Raw genomic sequence first — 18,591 nt, 5'->3', positions numbered from 1 at the left:
CTTCCCCTCATTCTCTCTCCCCTTACGGACCACCAATCAACTGCCGGATCTGCAATCATGTTAAAGCCTCCTCCCACCATGACATGACTACTCACATTGTAACTCGGGCCGCACACCCAAACGGATGCAGATGGGTGTCAATGATACCCTTTATAAAGACCCCCCTCTTTAGGGAAAAGCTCTGCAAGGAAATCGGGCATTACTTCAAGATCATGGACACAGGAGAGACCTTGCTCAATCCGAGTGATAGATCATGGGCTCATCAGAGGGAAGTCCTAATCAGCCCGTTAGAAATAAGCCAGCACTTTGCCGAGTTCTAAGCAGCATTATACACAATTGAGAGCCCAGAGGATGCTAGCGGTAGCAAGTAGTACCTCATTGGACTGGTGCCCAAGACACTTGCAGCAGAAGACAGCGAACCGCTTAACGCTCCTGTAGACAGCATTGAGGTCCTCGAAGCAATTTCGAAGGTTAGAGCGGGCTCAGCACTGGGGCAGGATGGCTACACCCCCACCTTTTACAAAGTCTATGGGCTGACCCTTGCCCCATTTCTCACAAAGCTACTTAACAACGTATTGCAGACAGTCCAGGAACCACAGTCATTCACTCAGGCAAGGTTCATAGTCTTTCTTAAAGAGGGTAGGGACAAGACAGACTGCAGCTCCTACCGCCCGATATCACTTATCAACCTAGACACAAAAATAGATGTGAGTGTTCTTGTAGCCCGGTTGAGTAATATCCTTCCCAAGTTGGTACACAATGACCAAGTGGAGCATGTAATTGGGCAGCACAGCTCAGACAATATCCGCAAGACCCTGGACCTAATTGCCAGCCTAAATGCAGATGATGTAGACCAGATTCTTAGATCAATCAATGCCGAAAAAGGCTTTTGACAGGGTGGAGTGGCCCTTTCTACATGCAGTCCTTAGTAAGTTAGCCTTGGGGGAGCAATCGACAACAGGTGCTGTAAAAGAACACGACGGCCCAAGTAGTAGTCAATGGGAAAGCCTCAGATAGCTTTCAGTTAAGCAGAGGGACACGCCAGTGCTGCCTGTTATCGCCCTTACTGTATGTGCTGGTCGTAGAACCACTGGCGCAAGCAATTCGCCAGAGTGGCAACATACGTGGGCTCATGTGGAGTGGGAGGGATTGCAAGCTTGCGTTGTTCGCTGACATCTTAGCTTACGTCACTCATCCAGGATCCTCTCTCCAGGCCCTTCTGGAAGCCATAGCAGAGTATGGCAAACAATCAGGGTTTTGCATCAACTTAAACAAAACCATTGCCATGTCACTAACTGACACCACCTGGGCCTCGCACATCATAGTGCAGCAAGGCATTCAAATACGGGAGGAAGGCATTAAATACTTAGGGGTGACACTCACAAGGCAGTTTGGTAAGCTCTACAGGGCAAACTATCCACCGCTGTGGACAGCTGTTGTTCAAGACAAAGAGATGGGCAAAGCTTGCCCTATCCTGGGCAGGCAGGTCACGACCATAAAGAGTAAAGATTTACCAAGATTGTTGTTCCTATTTCAATAATTGCCGGTCGCGATACTGGCTGCCTTTCATCAAGAGATGAAGGAACTCCTATGGGCAGATTGGAGGCCTAGAATTGCATGAAAGATACAAATTCATCCGAAAGACAGGGTAGGCTGAGTTTCCCGGACCGATATGAGTATTATTGAGCAGCTCTGCTGAGAATACTGCTAGATCATGTACAAGAAAATGGTGAAAAGCAATGGATTTCATTAGAAAATGGTCTCTTTGCGGTGGGCACAATGGGGGAATGGCAGTGGGTCCTGCAAAACAGACTTCCCTGTAGAATCCAAACGCAGCATTTTGTCTGTTTTCTGGTCATTGTGGCAGAGGGGTGGCGACACAGTAGGGATGAAGTTGTGATCCTCCCTGCTTAGTTACATATGGGCCCCACCAATAAGGGATCTCTTAGTGGACCCCAACCATTTCCAGGCACTGTATGAGGATGGTCTAAATCCGGACTGGGAAAATGTGGCACAAAGGAGCCTTGCTAACAAAGGGAGAGTTGGAACAAGCTCTACACCTGAAAGATATACTATCACTGCTGTATTTGCAACTTCGTGGTGTGCTGTTAGACCCAGGCTGGAGGGAGCAAATACAGCAGCCATTAGCACCCCTGGAGCAGATTCTTGACACACAAGGGGGCTCATCTCAATGTTGTACGCATCACTACTAAACAGGGGGCACTCACCCACACCATGCACCCAGGTTGTTCTTGTTTAAAAATGTTTGGGCTCCCCACGTTATCCTAGTGACCCAGATATGCCTGGGTGTCTCAGGAAGGCTGGGAGTGGGGCCCTGGCCAGAGACCATTATTTGAGAATGTTTGGGGGTAATATTCAAGTTGCTGGGGAGAGGGTGGGTGAGGTGGGGTAAATACATTGGTCTGTTACAGTCACAGGTTATGGCTGCTCGATCATGGTTGGGGACCAGGCAAGCCTTTTTAGGGGAGAGCAAGGCAGCCACCTTAAATGTGAAGGGGCTAAATTCCCCGAATAAGAGATCCCTCATGGCAAACATGTTCCGCAAACACGCCTAACAGTACTGTTCATGCAGGAAACCCATTACCAAAGGGGAGAGGAGTGTGCTCTAAAGGGGACAGAAATTCGACAGATGAACTGGGCCTCGCACAAGCTTTCAAAAAAGCAGGGGGTGGGAATTGTCTTGGCAAAATCCATGAGGTTGAAGTCCGGCGTGGGTTTGGTGGTGCTTATCCTAGAAACAGTATATGCCCCAAATGTGTAACATGTGGCGTTCCTCTGGAGGGTGTTCAGTGTGTTGCACCACTAGGGTGAAAGCGCTATAATGGTGGGAGGAGACTAACATGATTGCAGATCCGGCAGTTGATTGATGGTCCGTAAGGGGAGATAGAATGAGGGGAAGGGGACACCAGGAGTTTGCTCAATTGCTCCGGGAATATTCTTGGGCTTTCTGCAGCCTGGTGGGAGGGTGGCACACCTTTTTCTCACCCCCACACCAAACTTCTACTAGGATAGACATTTTGCTGGTGCCCCAGGGGGAGTGTTATAACTCTTCCCAAGATTGAGATGGTGACCTGGTCGGACCATGAGATTACCCACCATTCCACCGTAACAGAGAGTGGGAGGGAGGGGACGCCTCGGTGGCGCTTTAACAACGGCCTCCTACAAGATCTAGTCTAGTCTAGTCAGAAATGTATTTGGAAAAGGAGATCCGCTGTTCTTGTAAGACTAACTACTGGGGAGGTCCAACTGAAAAATGTTTGGGAAGTGGCCAAACCAACTATACAAGGCCATCTTCTAGCAGAAGGTGCTCAGAAAAAGAGGGAGTTGGCCTTGGTGGAAAGGTGAAGGGATGAGAGTCTGGGCATGCAGGCAGAACTAAGAAAGCCTGGGGTGAATCAGGAGATGCTGAGTGAGATTCAAGATAAAAGGCACGAGTTGCTTGCATAAACTCCTGATGGGCGAGGTAGTTAAAAAGTTGAGATATGCCAAGCAAAGGTTCTATGAAGGGGAGATTGTGTGGGAACCCTGTAGGTTTACAGGATACCTGAGAATAAAATGGAGAGGAGGGTTGGTCAGGTCACTGATGCAGGGGGGGAATGTAATCACTGCCCAGGGAAACATCAGGACGTAAAAAGTGCTATGAACACCTTAAAATGCAACCATCCCTGGCTAGAGAGGCGAACATACAGGAATATCTGGACAGATTACCCATTGCACAACTGATGGTAGGAGAGAAATCCATGCTAGAAGGGGACTCTACGGCAGAAGAGGTGTTGCAGGACAGACCATCTTACACCAGGTAAAGCTCCTGGGGAGAATGGTTACACTTCATATTTATATAAGCAGTTCCATGAGATCCTTGCCAAACCCCTGGCCCAGGTCTAACTCCATGGAAGGTGTGGGGGGCGAAGACATCCCACCCACATTTTTGGAAGCGCTGAAAGATGTCATCCGCAAGCCAGGCAGGGGCAAGCCCAGTGCTCTTCGTATCGTCCCATCTCATTACTAAATGTTGATGGCAAAATATTCGCCTAGGTTTTAGCGTCCAGGTTCGAAGTCCATCTCCCCAGATTGGTCCACCCATACCAGACTGGGTTGATTCACAATAGAAAAGACTTATTAATTTACAAAAGACCCTTCATGTATTGACTGTACGAGTGATAAGAGTTAACAGCCCTGATTTTACCACTTGATGCCAAAAAGGCCTTTGACCCGATCAGTTGGCCCTTTATGACTGGGGTTCTAAAGAAAATAGGAATGGGAACAAAATGGTTGGGATGGTTTGTGGCATTGTATTCTTCACCAAGGGCTAGAGTGGTGGTGAATAGGGGAACATCATGGGTGCTGTTGCTACACAGGGGCACCAGGTAGGGCTGGCCCATCGCCCCTGCTATACATGCTGTTTATGGAAATATGGGTGATTGCACTGCAGGGAGACGTGGGAATCACTGGGGTGCATACGGGAGGTAGGAATTATAAGATGATTATCTTCGCTGATGATGCTGCGCTTTATATTACGAACCTGTGCACTTCAGTTCCCCACCTGCTTCAGGGTCTCGAGTAATACTGCGAGATGTCGTGGTTTAGGATCAACCTGGATAAATCAGTGGTATCCCTGGCAGGAGCCTGGGGTCAGGCAGATAGGGGATTACGTCTACAGCCTTTGATTCAAGATACAATTGCACAGGTTCTGATCAGGGGGTCGAAATTACCAGGGACACCAAGGACCCATTTGACAGGAACTACCTTCCACTTTGGGATAAAGTGCACACAGACCTGCAGCGCTGGGGACAGTTCTATATTTCATGGATGGCGTGCTTAAATTGCATTAAAATCATGGTCCTCCGAGTTAATATTAGCCTTTCTTCCTCTTTTGCGATCACTCTGAAGGCTCTCCTACGCGTTCTAGGCGAACAGTGGCTCGTAAGACACTAATCCTACCGCAAGAAGAGGGTGGGATGTGTTTTCCCAGAACTCATGGCATACTACAAAGCTGCGCAATTACGCATCATGGTACACCATTTAGACTCGGAAGCGGTGGGTTCATATGGACAACACAGTCCTTGCGCTGGTCGCATTGGGAGAGTGGCTGTGGGTTCCCCAGAAAGATTTCCAGACGGGTGTCGATACATCTGATACGGGAGGTATTCTGTTCGATATGGTGGGAAAGCAGCACCACTCATTGGTTATCCATGTGGACCTCACCCTGTAGTTGTATCTGGGCTCCTCCCTTGAGGAACTGGACTACTGACCCATTGCAGTTCCAGTTTTGGTACGAAGTGGGCCTCTCGAGGGCTGGTACAAGGGTGGTTACTTACCCCTAGAGCCACTAATGCCTCCATTTAGGTAAGCTCTCGGTCTTTCGCTACTTGCAGCTTGAAGAGGTGCTTCTGAAGCAGAGATGGGGCGCAGGGGGAACAACCTTCTACAGGAACTTATCCCCTCTGAGAGAATACTATTGCAGAGCACAGACACAGGGGGGCAGATAGCTCAACTACCACAGAACAATTACTATCATATGTGTTGGGACTGTCCCACATACAGCGGTTCTGGGCTGCAGTCTTGGTTTGGTTTATTTTTTTGGATAGCGCACACAGCACTTAGGCATCTCTGCGCTTTCCTTACAAAACATTACAATAAGTGCCAAATAAGTTTACAGACAAGAGGCATATGTGGATAGTGCAGAATAATACATACACGAGAGGGAGGTGGCTTTGCATGTAGAAGACAACATTGAAACAGGAAGATGGCAATGTAAAAAGGGTAGTTCCCCTCTTCTAGGAGAGCTACATATAGTGTTAAAGCTAAGGATACATCAAGTACATATAGTGTCAAAGTTAAGGTAACGTGCAAATGCAAAATGAAGAAGTTCCCTCTTATAGGCGAATTATATGAGTTGCACATGAGGTGACAGGCAATAAGAACTACAGCGACATCAAGGCATGTTAAGTGGCAATAAGTGTAATGACTGAAAAAGCAGTTGAGGTTAAAGTTCAAGGTGATGGTAAGATTGAGAAATGTAATGTTCGTGCCAGCATAGTTGGGGATGCGGCAGGTGAAAGATCAGTCTTAAAGAGGGGAGACTATGAAGCCCAGATCCCGAAAAAGGACCCAAGAGGGGCGTTTGTGGACGAAGAGAGAGACCGGAGAGTGGAATTTCGCAAAGATGGATCTTGTGAAGTAGGCAGCAAGCACTCTCGTAGAGGATGGAGGGAGAGTATGCACCTCAGTATCGGGAAGAGAGGGATGGTATATGGGACATGGTACACATAAGCCGACCTTATGACGGGCCTCGGATGAGAGTCAGTGTTCTGGTCAAGTTCTAGGAAAGGACAGGGAGAAGACAGGGTAGGCGTTTGAAGTGCGGCCCCTTAAATGCGCTGACCCGGCTTCACCTCACGGCTCAGACGGGCCGCTGCATATGCTGGGGGCAACAGCCAATCAGGCCAACAGCCCATCAGTCTTGTCATGGCTTAAAGGGTTGGATAGCATACAAAGGAATCTGCCACAGTGGTTCTCCAGCATGGGGTCTGGCATGGATTCACATGCTCATGAATATTCCCCGTTGTCAGGCTGGGAAATCTCGGTAAACACAGTTGTACTTTCACTTACAAACTATTTCTCCTTTAAACCAATCACTGTCCTCTGGTCATACTGCCCTCATCCAATGACAGTCCTCTCCCTAAGCCTCTCTGGCAACCATATTCAGATTTTTAACCGCACGCTTCAGTGTTGGGAGTCCTCGGTTTGATTTTTGTTCCAAAAAGACCCAGTGTGCTCTTTTCTCCATCTGCCGACAGCAGGGATCCGTTATCTGTGAATTTCAGCGCCCAACAAGGGCTAAGATCGTCGAAGTTTCCAGAAGGCCATCAGACCTACTTTGCGCCCTGTGACCATGACTGAGAAGGAGGGAAGGTCCCTCTTCAAGCTCTGCACCAAGTGCGGGCTACCGAACGTGTTTGTGGAAGACAAGCACCTACAATGCCTCTGGACCATAGGGAGGTGGAGTGAGAGATATAGGTACAGTAGACTGGCGGCATGGCTTAACTGAAAGGCCTCGGTCCCGTGCACCGAGCAGGATCATGTCTCACCTAGGACCATCTGAGAAGCCGACTTCTAAGTCCTTTGAGGGCACCTCATCCGTGGGGGCCCAAGACAAGGCCAAGAACCGCACATCCGAGCCTACCGGGGTCGCCGCGGAAGCAGGTCCCAAGGAGGATATGCCGCGATAGACATCACCCTCGGCCTCCATTGTCAGCCAGCAATCTAGCTCCTCCTCAAAAAGGAAATCTACTCTGGCTAAACTGCGGGAGAAGTCTGAGAAGCCACGGACGGAGGGGAAGATGGCAACCAAACTGCCCAAGCAGGCACAATCGGCGCAGGCTAAGACTTATTTGACGATCGGGTTGGTGGCAGCTGCTCTCACGACGGCTATGTGAGCTGAGCCTGCAAAGGTAGCTCCCACAGCACAGAAGGTTTCCTTGCCCCTTGGCGCGATACCGCCGCAGTGACTTTGGCAAAGTCTGCTGACACGCCAAAAGGGGGGAACCAGCTTGGGCCCCAGTTCAAGTCCAACAGGGGTTTTGGGGGAGGGGGACTGGGTTGGGCGAGAAGGCCCCAAAACAGCCCTCCCAGGCTGTGGTTCAAGCCATGGAGGTCTCGTCCACAGACGAGGACCAGGAGTCTTTGCACATGATCTACAAGGACATGGAAGAGGACGACGATGACGGACAACGGCGCAGGCCTAATTTTCCGATTCTGCCTGCTCAGCTGAGGGATGTGTCTCAGGACATTCGGTCTACCCTTGACAGCTTGGTGTCGGAGCTACAGAGGATGCCGCCAGTGGGCCCAGTTCCAGTGGACCCCCAGCCCCCTCTTCAGTGTCGAACAAAAAAGAGGAAGAATCATCCAATGCACCCCATTTCAGCCTCTGCATCCATGTCGGGCCCCTTCTCCCCCAGCAGACCCAGACACAGGTTACGAGGACGGATACGGCCAGGACTACGGACAATGAGGAGGATATAGTCGCAGCAGGCTGTGAGTTTCCGCATCTGGATGCGCCACCTCTGGCATCCTCACTGGACGAGGTGGGGGTCATTCCTCTCCATGATCGCCAGAGCCTTCAAGCTTTTTCAGTTTGTGCCCGAAGAAACCAGGAAGGAGGGTTTCTTGTATCAGAGGTGCAAGGCCAGGAGGAAGACAATACAGCGGCGGTGCCCCTTCTGGACGACGTGCAGGAAGAGGGCCTGGCCCTCATGAAGAACACTTTCACAGCTCCAGAGAAACAGGATAGGCTGGAGAAGTAGTATCGGGTGTCGGACTCCGCACCCAGGTGCCTGAGGTCGCCACCATCGCCAGATTCGGTGGCCACAAGGAAACAGTTGGCTAACGTCGTCTTCGGTCCCTCCGGACAGCGAGGGAAAGAAGTTGGATGCCATGGGAAGGAAGGTTATCTACATTGTGGCTTCCACTATCAAGGCAGCCAACGCACTGGCGGTCCTAGCCAAGTATGACAGGTAGTGTGGTACAAGCTTGGCTCTATTCTGCAGTTCCTCTAAGGATAGAGGCTATCACTCTTTTGAAGGAGGGGGAAGTTACGTCTGATCCGCCATTACAGTGGCGTTGGACGTCGCCAACTCAGGATTCCGGCAGGTGAGGAACAGTGTCTGCCTTCATCGACAAGGCTGGATGAAGGCCACAAATTTCCGGCAGGAAGCCTAGACAAAAGTGTTGGACATGCCCTTCGACGGAGAGAACTTGTTTGGGAAGGTCATTGACGAGTCCCCTCCAGGCCATCATGGCACACGCAGACGGCGCGTTCGTTGGGCACTCTCCAACAGCAGCGCTATTCTTTTCGCTCCTCCAGGGAAGTCTAGCATGTCTTCCAAAGGTTTCTCCCCTTCGTACAGTCATCCTTCCAGATCCATGACCCAGGAAGTCTACAGAGGCCGTTCCCAGGCCTGCGGTAGCAGAGGACAGTGTCGCCCGAAGGGCAGGACGCCAGCCCTGAAACAGGCCTGAACCGGCCAGGACATCGGACCCCCACATGTGCAACCCGGTGGGTGGCTGGCTGACAGGGTTCGTCAGCGAGTGGAAGATCACCACCGACAAATGGGTGCTGGACATTCTTGCCTTGACTGGGACACACCATGGAGTTTCAACACAGGCGTCTGTGGATCCCTCCGGTGTCCTGTCAGGAGCAGCACATCCCTCAGCTCCTGAAAGAGGTATGGGCCATGCTGCGGAAAGGGACGATAGAGCTAGTTCCCCAACGGTTCTGGGGTCTATTCCAGATACTTTCTGGTCAGAAATAAGGCAGGGGGCTGGAGGCCCATCCTAGACCATCTCAACAAGTACTTAAAAGTCCCAAAAGATGGTCACATTGCAGCACGTGCTTGGTCAACTGGAGGAAGGAGACTTCGAAGAGGCCTTTTTCCACGTCCCCATTCACAAGAAACATCCAAGGTTTCTACGTTTTGTAGTGCAGGTTCAGCACTACCAGTTCAACGCCCTACCTTTTGGATTGAATGCGGCCCCTAGAGTGTTCATTAAATGCCTGGTTCTGGTGGCGGCCCATCTACATCTGTGGGGTATATACGTATACCCATACCTCGACTACTGGCTCATCCGGGCCTGCTCGCTGGAGTTGACAGTCAGACACCCGAGGCGGCCGATACTGACAGATCTGGGATTCTCCATCAACTATCCAAAGTCCTGCTTGACACCATCGCAGAATGCGCTGTTCCTAGGAGCCATACTCAATACGGTGCTCAATACAGTGTCCTTCCTGGCATCACCCTCGGAGGAGAGGGTAGCGGCCATTCAAGGGAAAGTGCAGCTGCTGTTGATGAGACTGCCACGGTGCAAACTATCAAGTCGTTGCTCGGCATGCTGTCCTGCATCTACCTTTAGGTTACAGATGCAACAGGTTCAGGAGTTCCAGGACTCGCGCTGGATACAGGTGTCCAGAAACTTCGCAGACAAGATCACACTGAACAACGAGTTCCGTCAGGCGATAATATGGTTCTCCAGCATGGGGTCTGGCATGCTCATGAATATTTCCCATCGTCAGGCTGGGAATCCTCGGTAAAGAAAAAAACAGTATCAGTTTTGTTTCTGATCAGTCTTTCTTAGTAGTAACCAATCACTGGTCACTGGGTCATACTGCCCCCAGCCAATGACTCCCCTCTCCCTAAGCACCGCCCCTGGCAGCCATCCTCCGATTTTTACTGTACGTTCAAGTGTTGAAGTCCTCGTGCTATAGCTCTCGAGCTTTTACTGCGTTTTGCGCTTTTTCAAAGAGATTTATCTCATTTTTCAGTTTAATCGAGCCTCAAGCTCCACAGTTTCTACTTCCGATCAACAGGTACCCGTTTTGGATTTATCTACGCCCCTCAAGGGTGAAGTTTTCATCGAGTTACGTTTCTTGGAGGATTCCAGAAGTTTGAGGCCTACCTCTCGGACGAGAAGAACATGGCCCAGGAGAAGGGAAGCTCGACTCCCGGCAAACTGTTCAGGATCGGCCCTGGATGCAACCTACAAAATGTGTTCAAGGAGGACGAGCATTCGAAATGCCTTTACTGCCTCCATGAGGACAAAACGCACATGGAGAAGGACTGTGCGTTTTGCATGAACATGTCGGATCGGACTATGAGGGATCGTTTGACCCGTCTCTCCAACTGGCTGGAAGGCAAGAGCCCAGCAGGTGAGAAGAAGTCGTCCGAGCAGTCTTCTAAGTCCTGTGAGGGCGCCCCGGCGACGGGGGCCCAACAGAAGGCAAAGCACCGCAAGTCCAGGAGTGCCGAACGGTCGGGCTCCTCGGCTGCGAGGCAGGGCGCACCTTCACCGACGCCATCAACCGTGAGCCAACGTTCTGGCTTGGGGAAGAGAAAATCCGAGAACCCGGCTAAGCTTCTGGAGAGGCCCCAGGCGATCTCGAAGGATCAGGCCGAAGGGTAGTGAGGCGGTGACCCTCCCCCTAAGGTGAAGGCCTCAAGCGCGCCCAAGGTGGTGAAGGCCTTGATCCCCGGCCAAGGCCTTGATTGAGGGAGTCGCTGCGGCACTGGCGAAGCCTGTGGAGGCTATCCCAGTGAAGGCGACCTCGGTGCCAGAGTTTCCCTGCCTCCGTGGAGGGAATCCTCTTAAGCCTGTCAAAGACCCCCGTGAAAACCCCAGTGCAAAAAGAGGGGGGGCCAGTAGCCATGACGGACACGGACACAACCTCCCGAGGAGGAACTGACCGAGAATTTGGAAGAGGCCCGGCCCCACGGGAGGGACCCAGACGAGGGGGACGACGAGAGCGAGGGTGGCAACGACGAGGTTCCCGTGGAGGAGGAACAACCGTCGCTCCCGGCACGCCCATCACAACCCGAGCCACAAGACAACTCGGCGGCCATTTTGATGGCAATCCAAGCCTTATGCACGGAGATAAGGACGAGACTGCCCCTACCCCCGACGGACGACCCTTCTGAACCGGGTCCGTCGGGAAGCCCTCCAAACAAGAGGAGGAGAATTCATCCGGCTCCCCTTCAGCCCTCACGGCCTTCTCAGCCTTTGTTGCACTCCCCAGTCCCGAGGGATGACACGGGAACAGACATGGCCATGACAGGGACGGATGACGACGGCGGCGGCGAGACTGACCTCCCGTCTCCGATTCGTCGGGCCTCTCCTCCGGACGAAATTGGCTCCTTCCACACCATGATTGCCAGGGCATCCGAGCTTTTTCAGCTCTGCCCCGAAAAGAAGGAAGGCTTCCTCTACCAACGGCGTGAGGCCAAGAGGAAGAATGTCCTCGTGGTGCCCTTGCTGGATGACATCTGGGACGAGGGTATTTCCCTCCCTCCTAAAAAACCAGTCCAGGACACCTGCCAAAAGGGACCAGTACGAGAAGAAGTACCTGGTCGGTCAGTACGGACGGCGCCCCTTTGTGCCTTAGGGCACAACCGACCCCGGATTCGGTCATCTCGGCAGCGGTCAAGAAGAAAGCGGGGGAGGGGCTTCGACTTCAACTTCCGGACAGCGAGGGAAAGAAACTAGATGCCATGGGACGACGAGTCATCTCGTCGGCGGCGACGATTAAGCCGGCCAACGCCCTAGCGATTGTGGCCCGCTACGACAGGGAGTTGTGGTACAAGATCGCCCCCGTTGGACTTCCTCCCAGACGACAAGAGGGCAGAGGCCCTGGCAATCCTACAGGAGGGTGAGGTGGTGTCGGACCACGCCATAACTGTGGCCACAGACATTGCCAACACCGGTTTCCGCCAGTTGGGCAACAGCGTTTGCCTTCGACGGTGGGGGTGGCTCAAGGCGACGGATTTCCACCAAGACGTGCAAGCCAAGGTTTTGGACATGCCCTTCGACGGGAACAATCTGTTCGGAAAGACAGTGTCGGTCTTGATGGCCTGCAGTGACTCATCCACTGAGACGGCTCAGGCCTTGGGAGTTCTGCAGCAACGGTGGCCGCCCTTTCTGAACTCCGGAGGCAAGCAAGGTCCCTCCTAAGTCTTCGGCGGCGGCTCCTCGACCTACCGTCAGGCAGCCCGCTCCTCATCGCAAGAAGCCTGCAGGGGACGAGGCAAGTCAGGTGGATCTCGCCGCCGTCGCCAGGGAGGCCAATGCGGCAAGGCTGCTTCCAAGCAAGACTGAACCGGCCGTTGCGTCGGGCCCCCACCGAAGCACCCCGGTGGGAGGCCGGCTGACAAAGTTAGTCAGCGTGTGGGAGTCCATCTCCACCGACCGTTGGGTGCTGGATGCCCTGGCCCACGGACACACTTTGGAATTTCTAAAGAAGTGCCCCCGAATTCCTCCCGTGGCCAGGAAGGAAAACCAAATCCCTCAACTGCTCTTAGAGGTAAGGGCAATGCTCAAGAAAGGAGCCATCGAGCTTGTCTCAAAAAGGTTCCGGGGCATACTCAAGATACTTCCTCGTCAGAAAGAAGACAGGAGGTTGGCATGCCATCCTGGACTTGCGTCGGCTAAACAAATACATCAAGGCACATAAGTTCTGGATGGTCACCGTCCAGCACGTGCTGGGCCAGCTGGAGGAAGGCGGCTTCCTATCGTCGTTGGATTTGGAGGATGCGTACTTTCACATCCCCATCCTAAAAGGACACCGAAGGTTTCTCAGGTTCGTAGTCCAAGGGCGGCACTACCAGTTCAAGGCCCTGCCATTCGGATTGAAGTCGGCACCCAGGGTTTTCACCAAGTGCCTAGCACCAGTGGAGGCTCGGCTGCGCCTGCAGAGGATCCACGTCTACCCCTACCTGAACGACTGGCTCATCTGAGCAGGGACAAGGGAACTCGCCGTCGAACACACAGCAAAGACCGTCCGGCTGCTCACGGACCTGGGATTCTCCATCAACTTCCCCAAATCCCACCTGGTTCCGTCGCAGGTCGCGCTGTTTCTGGGAGCCAAGCTCGATACAGTAGCGCAGTTGGCCTCGCCGTCGGAGGAAAGAACACAGGCCTTCCTGGGCAAGGTACAGCGTCTGCTGGCCACGGACGTGGCCAGAGGGAGGTCCATCAAGTCCCTTCTCGGGATGATGTCCTCTTGCATCTATCTGGTGCACCTGTGCAGGCTTCGGATGCGTCCTCTGCAGGAGTTCGACGCCCGTTGGATGCAAGCGACGGGCAGCTTTGAGGACAAGATCTCGCTCACCGAAGTATTCCGCCAAGCGATTCGATGGTGGGGCACCCGCGCGCATCTCGCAGCGGGCACAGACTTTCAGACCCCAGCATACCAGGTGACGGTGATGACGGATGCCTCCCTGGAGGGGTGGGGAGCGCACACCGGAGATCTTCACGCAAGAGGCCTGCTCCACATCAACATACTGCAGCTCCGAGCAGTGTTCTGGGCCCTCAAGTCATTCCCCCCCCTGTCCCTCAAGGGCAAGGTGGCGAGGATCTTCACCGACAACACCACCACGATGTTCTACATCAGGAAGCAGGAAGAAACCAGATCCCCAGCCCTGTCTAAGGAAGCCCAGGATCTTTGGCACTGGGCCGTTGTCCAGGGGATGTTTCTGGTACCTTGTCATCTAGCAGGGATAAAAAAACACCATTGCCGACTCACTCAGCAGGGAGCTGTGCTCGTGCCACGAGTGGGAACTACGCCCGGATCAAGTGGATCAACTCTTCCGGCGATGGGGCAAACCCCAAGTTGACCTGTTCGCGACGGCGACGAACTCAAGAGCCAGAGGTTCGCCAGCAGGTTCCCCCAGCCGAGGAGCATGGGCGATGCTTTCTCGTTCCCCTGGGACGGCCTGTTCCTGCATGCGTTCTCAATTGCTGCTGCTGCTCAGGCTCATCAACCAACTCGAGGTCCCGGTGCAGGATGATCCTAGTCGCACCGACGTGGCCGAGACAGATATGGTTCCCGGACCTTCTGGACTTGTCAGCGTCCCCACCAGTCAAACTGTCGACGGACGCAGATCTTCTCTCCAGAGAAGGAGGCGCCATTCTTCATCACTACCCAGAGTCGCTGAACTTGCAGGCCTGGCTCCTGCAGCACTAGAGTTTGGAGGGTACGATATCCCGACTAACTGCAGAGAGGTTCTTGCAAAGGCCAGGGCGTCCTCAACTCTCAAGTGCTACGGACACAAGTGGAAGAGGTTCTCTGTCTGGTGCCGTGCACAGAAGATTAACCCTCTACGGATTACAGCCCCTCAAGTGCTACCGTACTTACTGTTGCTGGCCAAAGCTGGACTAGCTCATGCTTCCATCAAGATACATCTGGCAGCGATTTCTCGATACACCAGAACTGCAGGACGGTCGTCCCTGTGGTCTCATCGCCTGGTGAAGGAGTTTATGAAAGGACTGTTCCGATCGTTCCCGCCGGTGAAGGCTCCAGCCCCGGCGTGGGAGCTCAACGTGGTGCTGACCAGGCTCATGGGCCCGCCATTCGAGCCATTGCAATCGGCTCCATTGACGTTCCTGTCGTGGAAGACAGCATTCTTTGTGGCCATCACCTCTGCACGACACGTGGGAGAGATTCAGGCCCTTTCCTGCAAGCCTCCATACTTGACTTTGCATGAGACGAGGGTGGTGCTGATGACGCACCCCTCCTTCATGCCCAAGGTGCCGTCGGACTTCCTTCTCAACGAGCCCTTGGTGTTACCAGTCTTTTTCCCGTCGCCTTCATCGCCGGCCGAGAGGACTTTGCACTCGCTGGATGTAGCTAGAGCGCTGAAGTTCTACGTGGACCGAACAAAGTTTTAGGAAGACATCACAGCTGTTAGTGAACTTTGGACCTGTGAACCAAGGGAAGGCTCTCTCGAAGGCTTCAGTTTCCAGATGGCTCTCCGGCTGCATCATACACTGTTTTCAGTTGGCAAACCGACCGTTGCCCGGCCGTCCGAGAGCCCATTCGACCAGAGCGATCGCTGCTACCACGGCGTTCTTGTCTGGTGTGCCCCTGCTGGACATCTGCAGGGCTGCTATGTGGAGGTCGACGCAAACCTTCACGAGATTCTACTGCGTCGACCGGGATTCCAGGGAGGAGTCCAGAGTCGGCCAGGCAGTGCTGCGCAACCTGTTTGCTTAAGGTGAGCCTGGTGAGGAGGTAAGAGATGCTTAATGTTGAGTTTCATGTAATGCTTAATGTTGAGCCTTGCCACCTCCCGTGGTTGTGCATGTGTGTACTGCTATGTATTCTTATATTCATGAGCATGTGAATCCATGCCAGACCCCATGCTGGGGAAGGAACAAGTTACTTACCTCTGTTGTTCTCCAGCATGGGTCTGGCATGGATTCACATGCGAACCCTCCCTCCTTCCCCTCTGCGGCTATTCACTTGGTCATACTGCCACTTTACGTGCTATCAAATCTGAGGATGGCTGCCAGGGGCGGGGCTTAGGGAGAGGGCAGTATTTGGCTGGAGGAAGTATGACCCAGAGACCAGTGATTGGTTACTACTAAGAAAGACAGATCAGAAACGAAACTGTTACTTATTTTTTCTTTACTGAAAATTCCCAGCCTGACGACGGGGAATATTCATGAGCATGCTGTACCCGAGGGCTTGGCTCCTGTAGCCCTAGAGTTAGGAGGATATGAGTTGCCAGCAGACTGCAGTGAGGTCCTCACAGCGACCCTCACAACGACCTGGGTGTTGTCGACCTTGAAGTTCTACGGTCACAAGTGGAACCATTTCGATACGTGGTTCCAGTTACAGAAGATTACCCCTTTAAGGGTCATAGCCCCACAGACCCTGCTGTACTTGCTATCCTTGGCCAAGGCCGGATTGGCGCACGCCTCCATCAAGGTGCATCAGGCGGCTATGTCCCGCTACATCAGGAAGGTCTTTGCTTTGGTCCCATCTTCTCTTCAAGGATTTTCTCAAAGGACTTCAGATCTTTCCCATCGGTGAAGGCTCCAGCCCCGGCGTGGGAACTCAACGTGGTTCTGACGAGGCTCATGCGTTTCCCCTCTGCATCAGACTCCACCCAAGTTCCTCTCGTGGAAGACTGCTTTTCTAGTGGCCTTCACCTCCCCCAGGAGGGTAGGTGGGATCCAGGCCTTATCCTGCAAACCACCATACCAGACTTTCCACCTATCAATGGTCGTGCTACGTACGCACCCCTCCTTTGTGCCGAAGGTTCAGTCGGAATTCCACCTCAAAGAGCATTTGGTGTTAGTTTTTTTTTTCCCCCGAAACCTTTGTCGCTGGACGTTGCTCGTGCCCCGAAGTTCTACATCACACGCACAAACTGTTTTCGGGAAGAATACACAGCTGTTCCTGACTTTGGTCCTGTAAACCATGGAAAGGCCTTGTCCAAGACTTCCATTTCAAGATGGCTCTCAGACTATATCATGCCATCGGTTGGCTAACTGGTCGCTGCCCAGACGTCCGAGAGCCCACTCCACCAGAGCGATCGCTGTGGCAATGGCGTTCCTGTCTGGTGTGCCCCTGCTCGACATCCGCATGGCTGCTACGTAGAGGTCCACTCACACTTTCATGAAATTCTACTGCATCGACTGTGATTCCAGGGAGGAGTCCAGAGTCGGCCAAGCAGTGCTACGCAACCTGTTGGCTTAAGGTGAGTCTGTTCCAGGGGTAAGTGTAATTGCTTCTGTTGAGTCTTGCCACCTTCCGTGGTTGTATAATGTTGTACCGCTATGTATTAGTTATTCAACAGCATGTTAATCCATGCCAGACCCCAAGCTGGAGAAGGACCAAGTTACTTACTTACCTGTAACTATTGTTCTCCAGCATGGGTCTGGCATGCATTCACAAGCAAACCCTCCCTCCAACCCCTCTGCGTCTCTTCTTGGTCATACTGCCACTGTATGTACTTACCAAATCTGAAGATGGCTGCCAGAGGAGGGGCTTAGGGAGAGGACTGTCATTGGTTCGGGGCAGTATGACCCAGAGAACAGTGATTGGTTTAAAAGAGAAATACAGTTTGAAAGTGAAACCTTTTTCTTTTACTGAGGATTCCCAGCCTGACGGGGAATATTCATGAGCATGCAAATCCATGCTGGAGAACAATAATTACAGGTAAGTAACTTGTTCTTTATTGCTATGTTGGGTATTTGTGGAGGGGCAGATGAAGAGGGAGAGCCACAGGGTGGGCACATTATTGGTGGCGGATAAAATCTGTGTCACCCAGCATTGGTAGAGAGACATAATTCCTACTGAAAAGGAGTGGGAGCAGAAAGCGCGTGCCATACATGATATGGAATACATAAAGCACTGGATGAGGCGCGCACAAACAAGAGGGCGGTTGGGTCCCATTCTTCACAAAATATGTACATTGATCAGCCATTAGAGAGTCAATGTTGTGTACAGTTGTGCGAGACTTGTGACAGAGTTTCAACTTGTATTTATGGAATTGCAGGGGGGAGAGGGGCAGGTGTTGGTTGAAATGTACACACGTTACTAGCATGTACTGTGTTTCAATGCGCAATTGTATTTCAAGAAAATTATGATAAAACTCGATTTTGAAAAAGAAAACAAATTCTCAAACTCTATCCCCAACTTAAACTTACACAGTTGCACTTTTATTCTACAAAATGTCAGAAACTAAGCTTTCACCGAGATGCACACTTTCTTCATCACAGAGCAGCTGACTGGCACCAGGGTCCCTCTGCTTATTATTGCAACAATTGTGGCAGGCTGCTAAAACTCTCTAGCTAGACCTAAAAATGACCTGCCAAATTATTTCTGGCTTGCTGCTTAAACAAAAGCTAAACGAACTAAAGTAGACATTTGAGGCGGGGGAGGGGGGGCTTAGTTTCACTTCTTCAGATTGTACACAACATAATGCAACATACATATGAAAATCATGATAACTGCTCGGTCTACTAACCTTTGCATGTTTTGAGATTGTAAATTATGCAAATTGTAATGTTTTACTTTAAATGTAAAGACAACTATGTCCCATACCAGGCATAAAACTAACATATTTTCACTCACTTCTAGATCACCAGCCAACCGAAAGAAGAACCAGCTAACGTGGACGAGACTGCAAATTTGTTTTCACATTTGTAATATAAAAGCAGTTGTAATACAAGATTATTTATTAAAATCATGTGTGAAATGCGACAATTGACTGTTTGGTATAACTTTATTTT

At 52.0% G+C, this 18,591-nt stretch overlaps 1 protein-coding gene across 1 annotated transcript in view; it reads left to right on the top strand.

Moving 5' to 3' along the window:
• Nucleotides 1–18,565, top strand: part of RBIS (ribosomal biogenesis factor) — a 146,494-nt gene extending 127,929 nt beyond the window's left edge. The window contains exon 4 of the mRNA XM_069621290.1: nt 18,440–18,565. Coding sequence (XP_069477391.1) covers nt 18,440–18,508 — 69 coding nt within the window. The 3' untranslated portion in view covers nt 18,509–18,565. The remainder of the gene's footprint in view (nt 1–18,439) is intronic.
• Nucleotides 18,566–18,591: the final 26 nt, after the last annotated feature.

This window comes from Ambystoma mexicanum, chromosome 5q (genome assembly GCF_040938575.1).
Source record: "Ambystoma mexicanum isolate Mex_15411 chromosome 5q, UKY_AmexF1_1, whole genome shotgun sequence".
Lineage (NCBI taxonomy): Eukaryota > Metazoa > Chordata > Amphibia > Caudata > Ambystomatidae > Ambystoma > Ambystoma mexicanum.
This window is presented reverse-complemented; position numbering and strand designations above follow the sequence as displayed.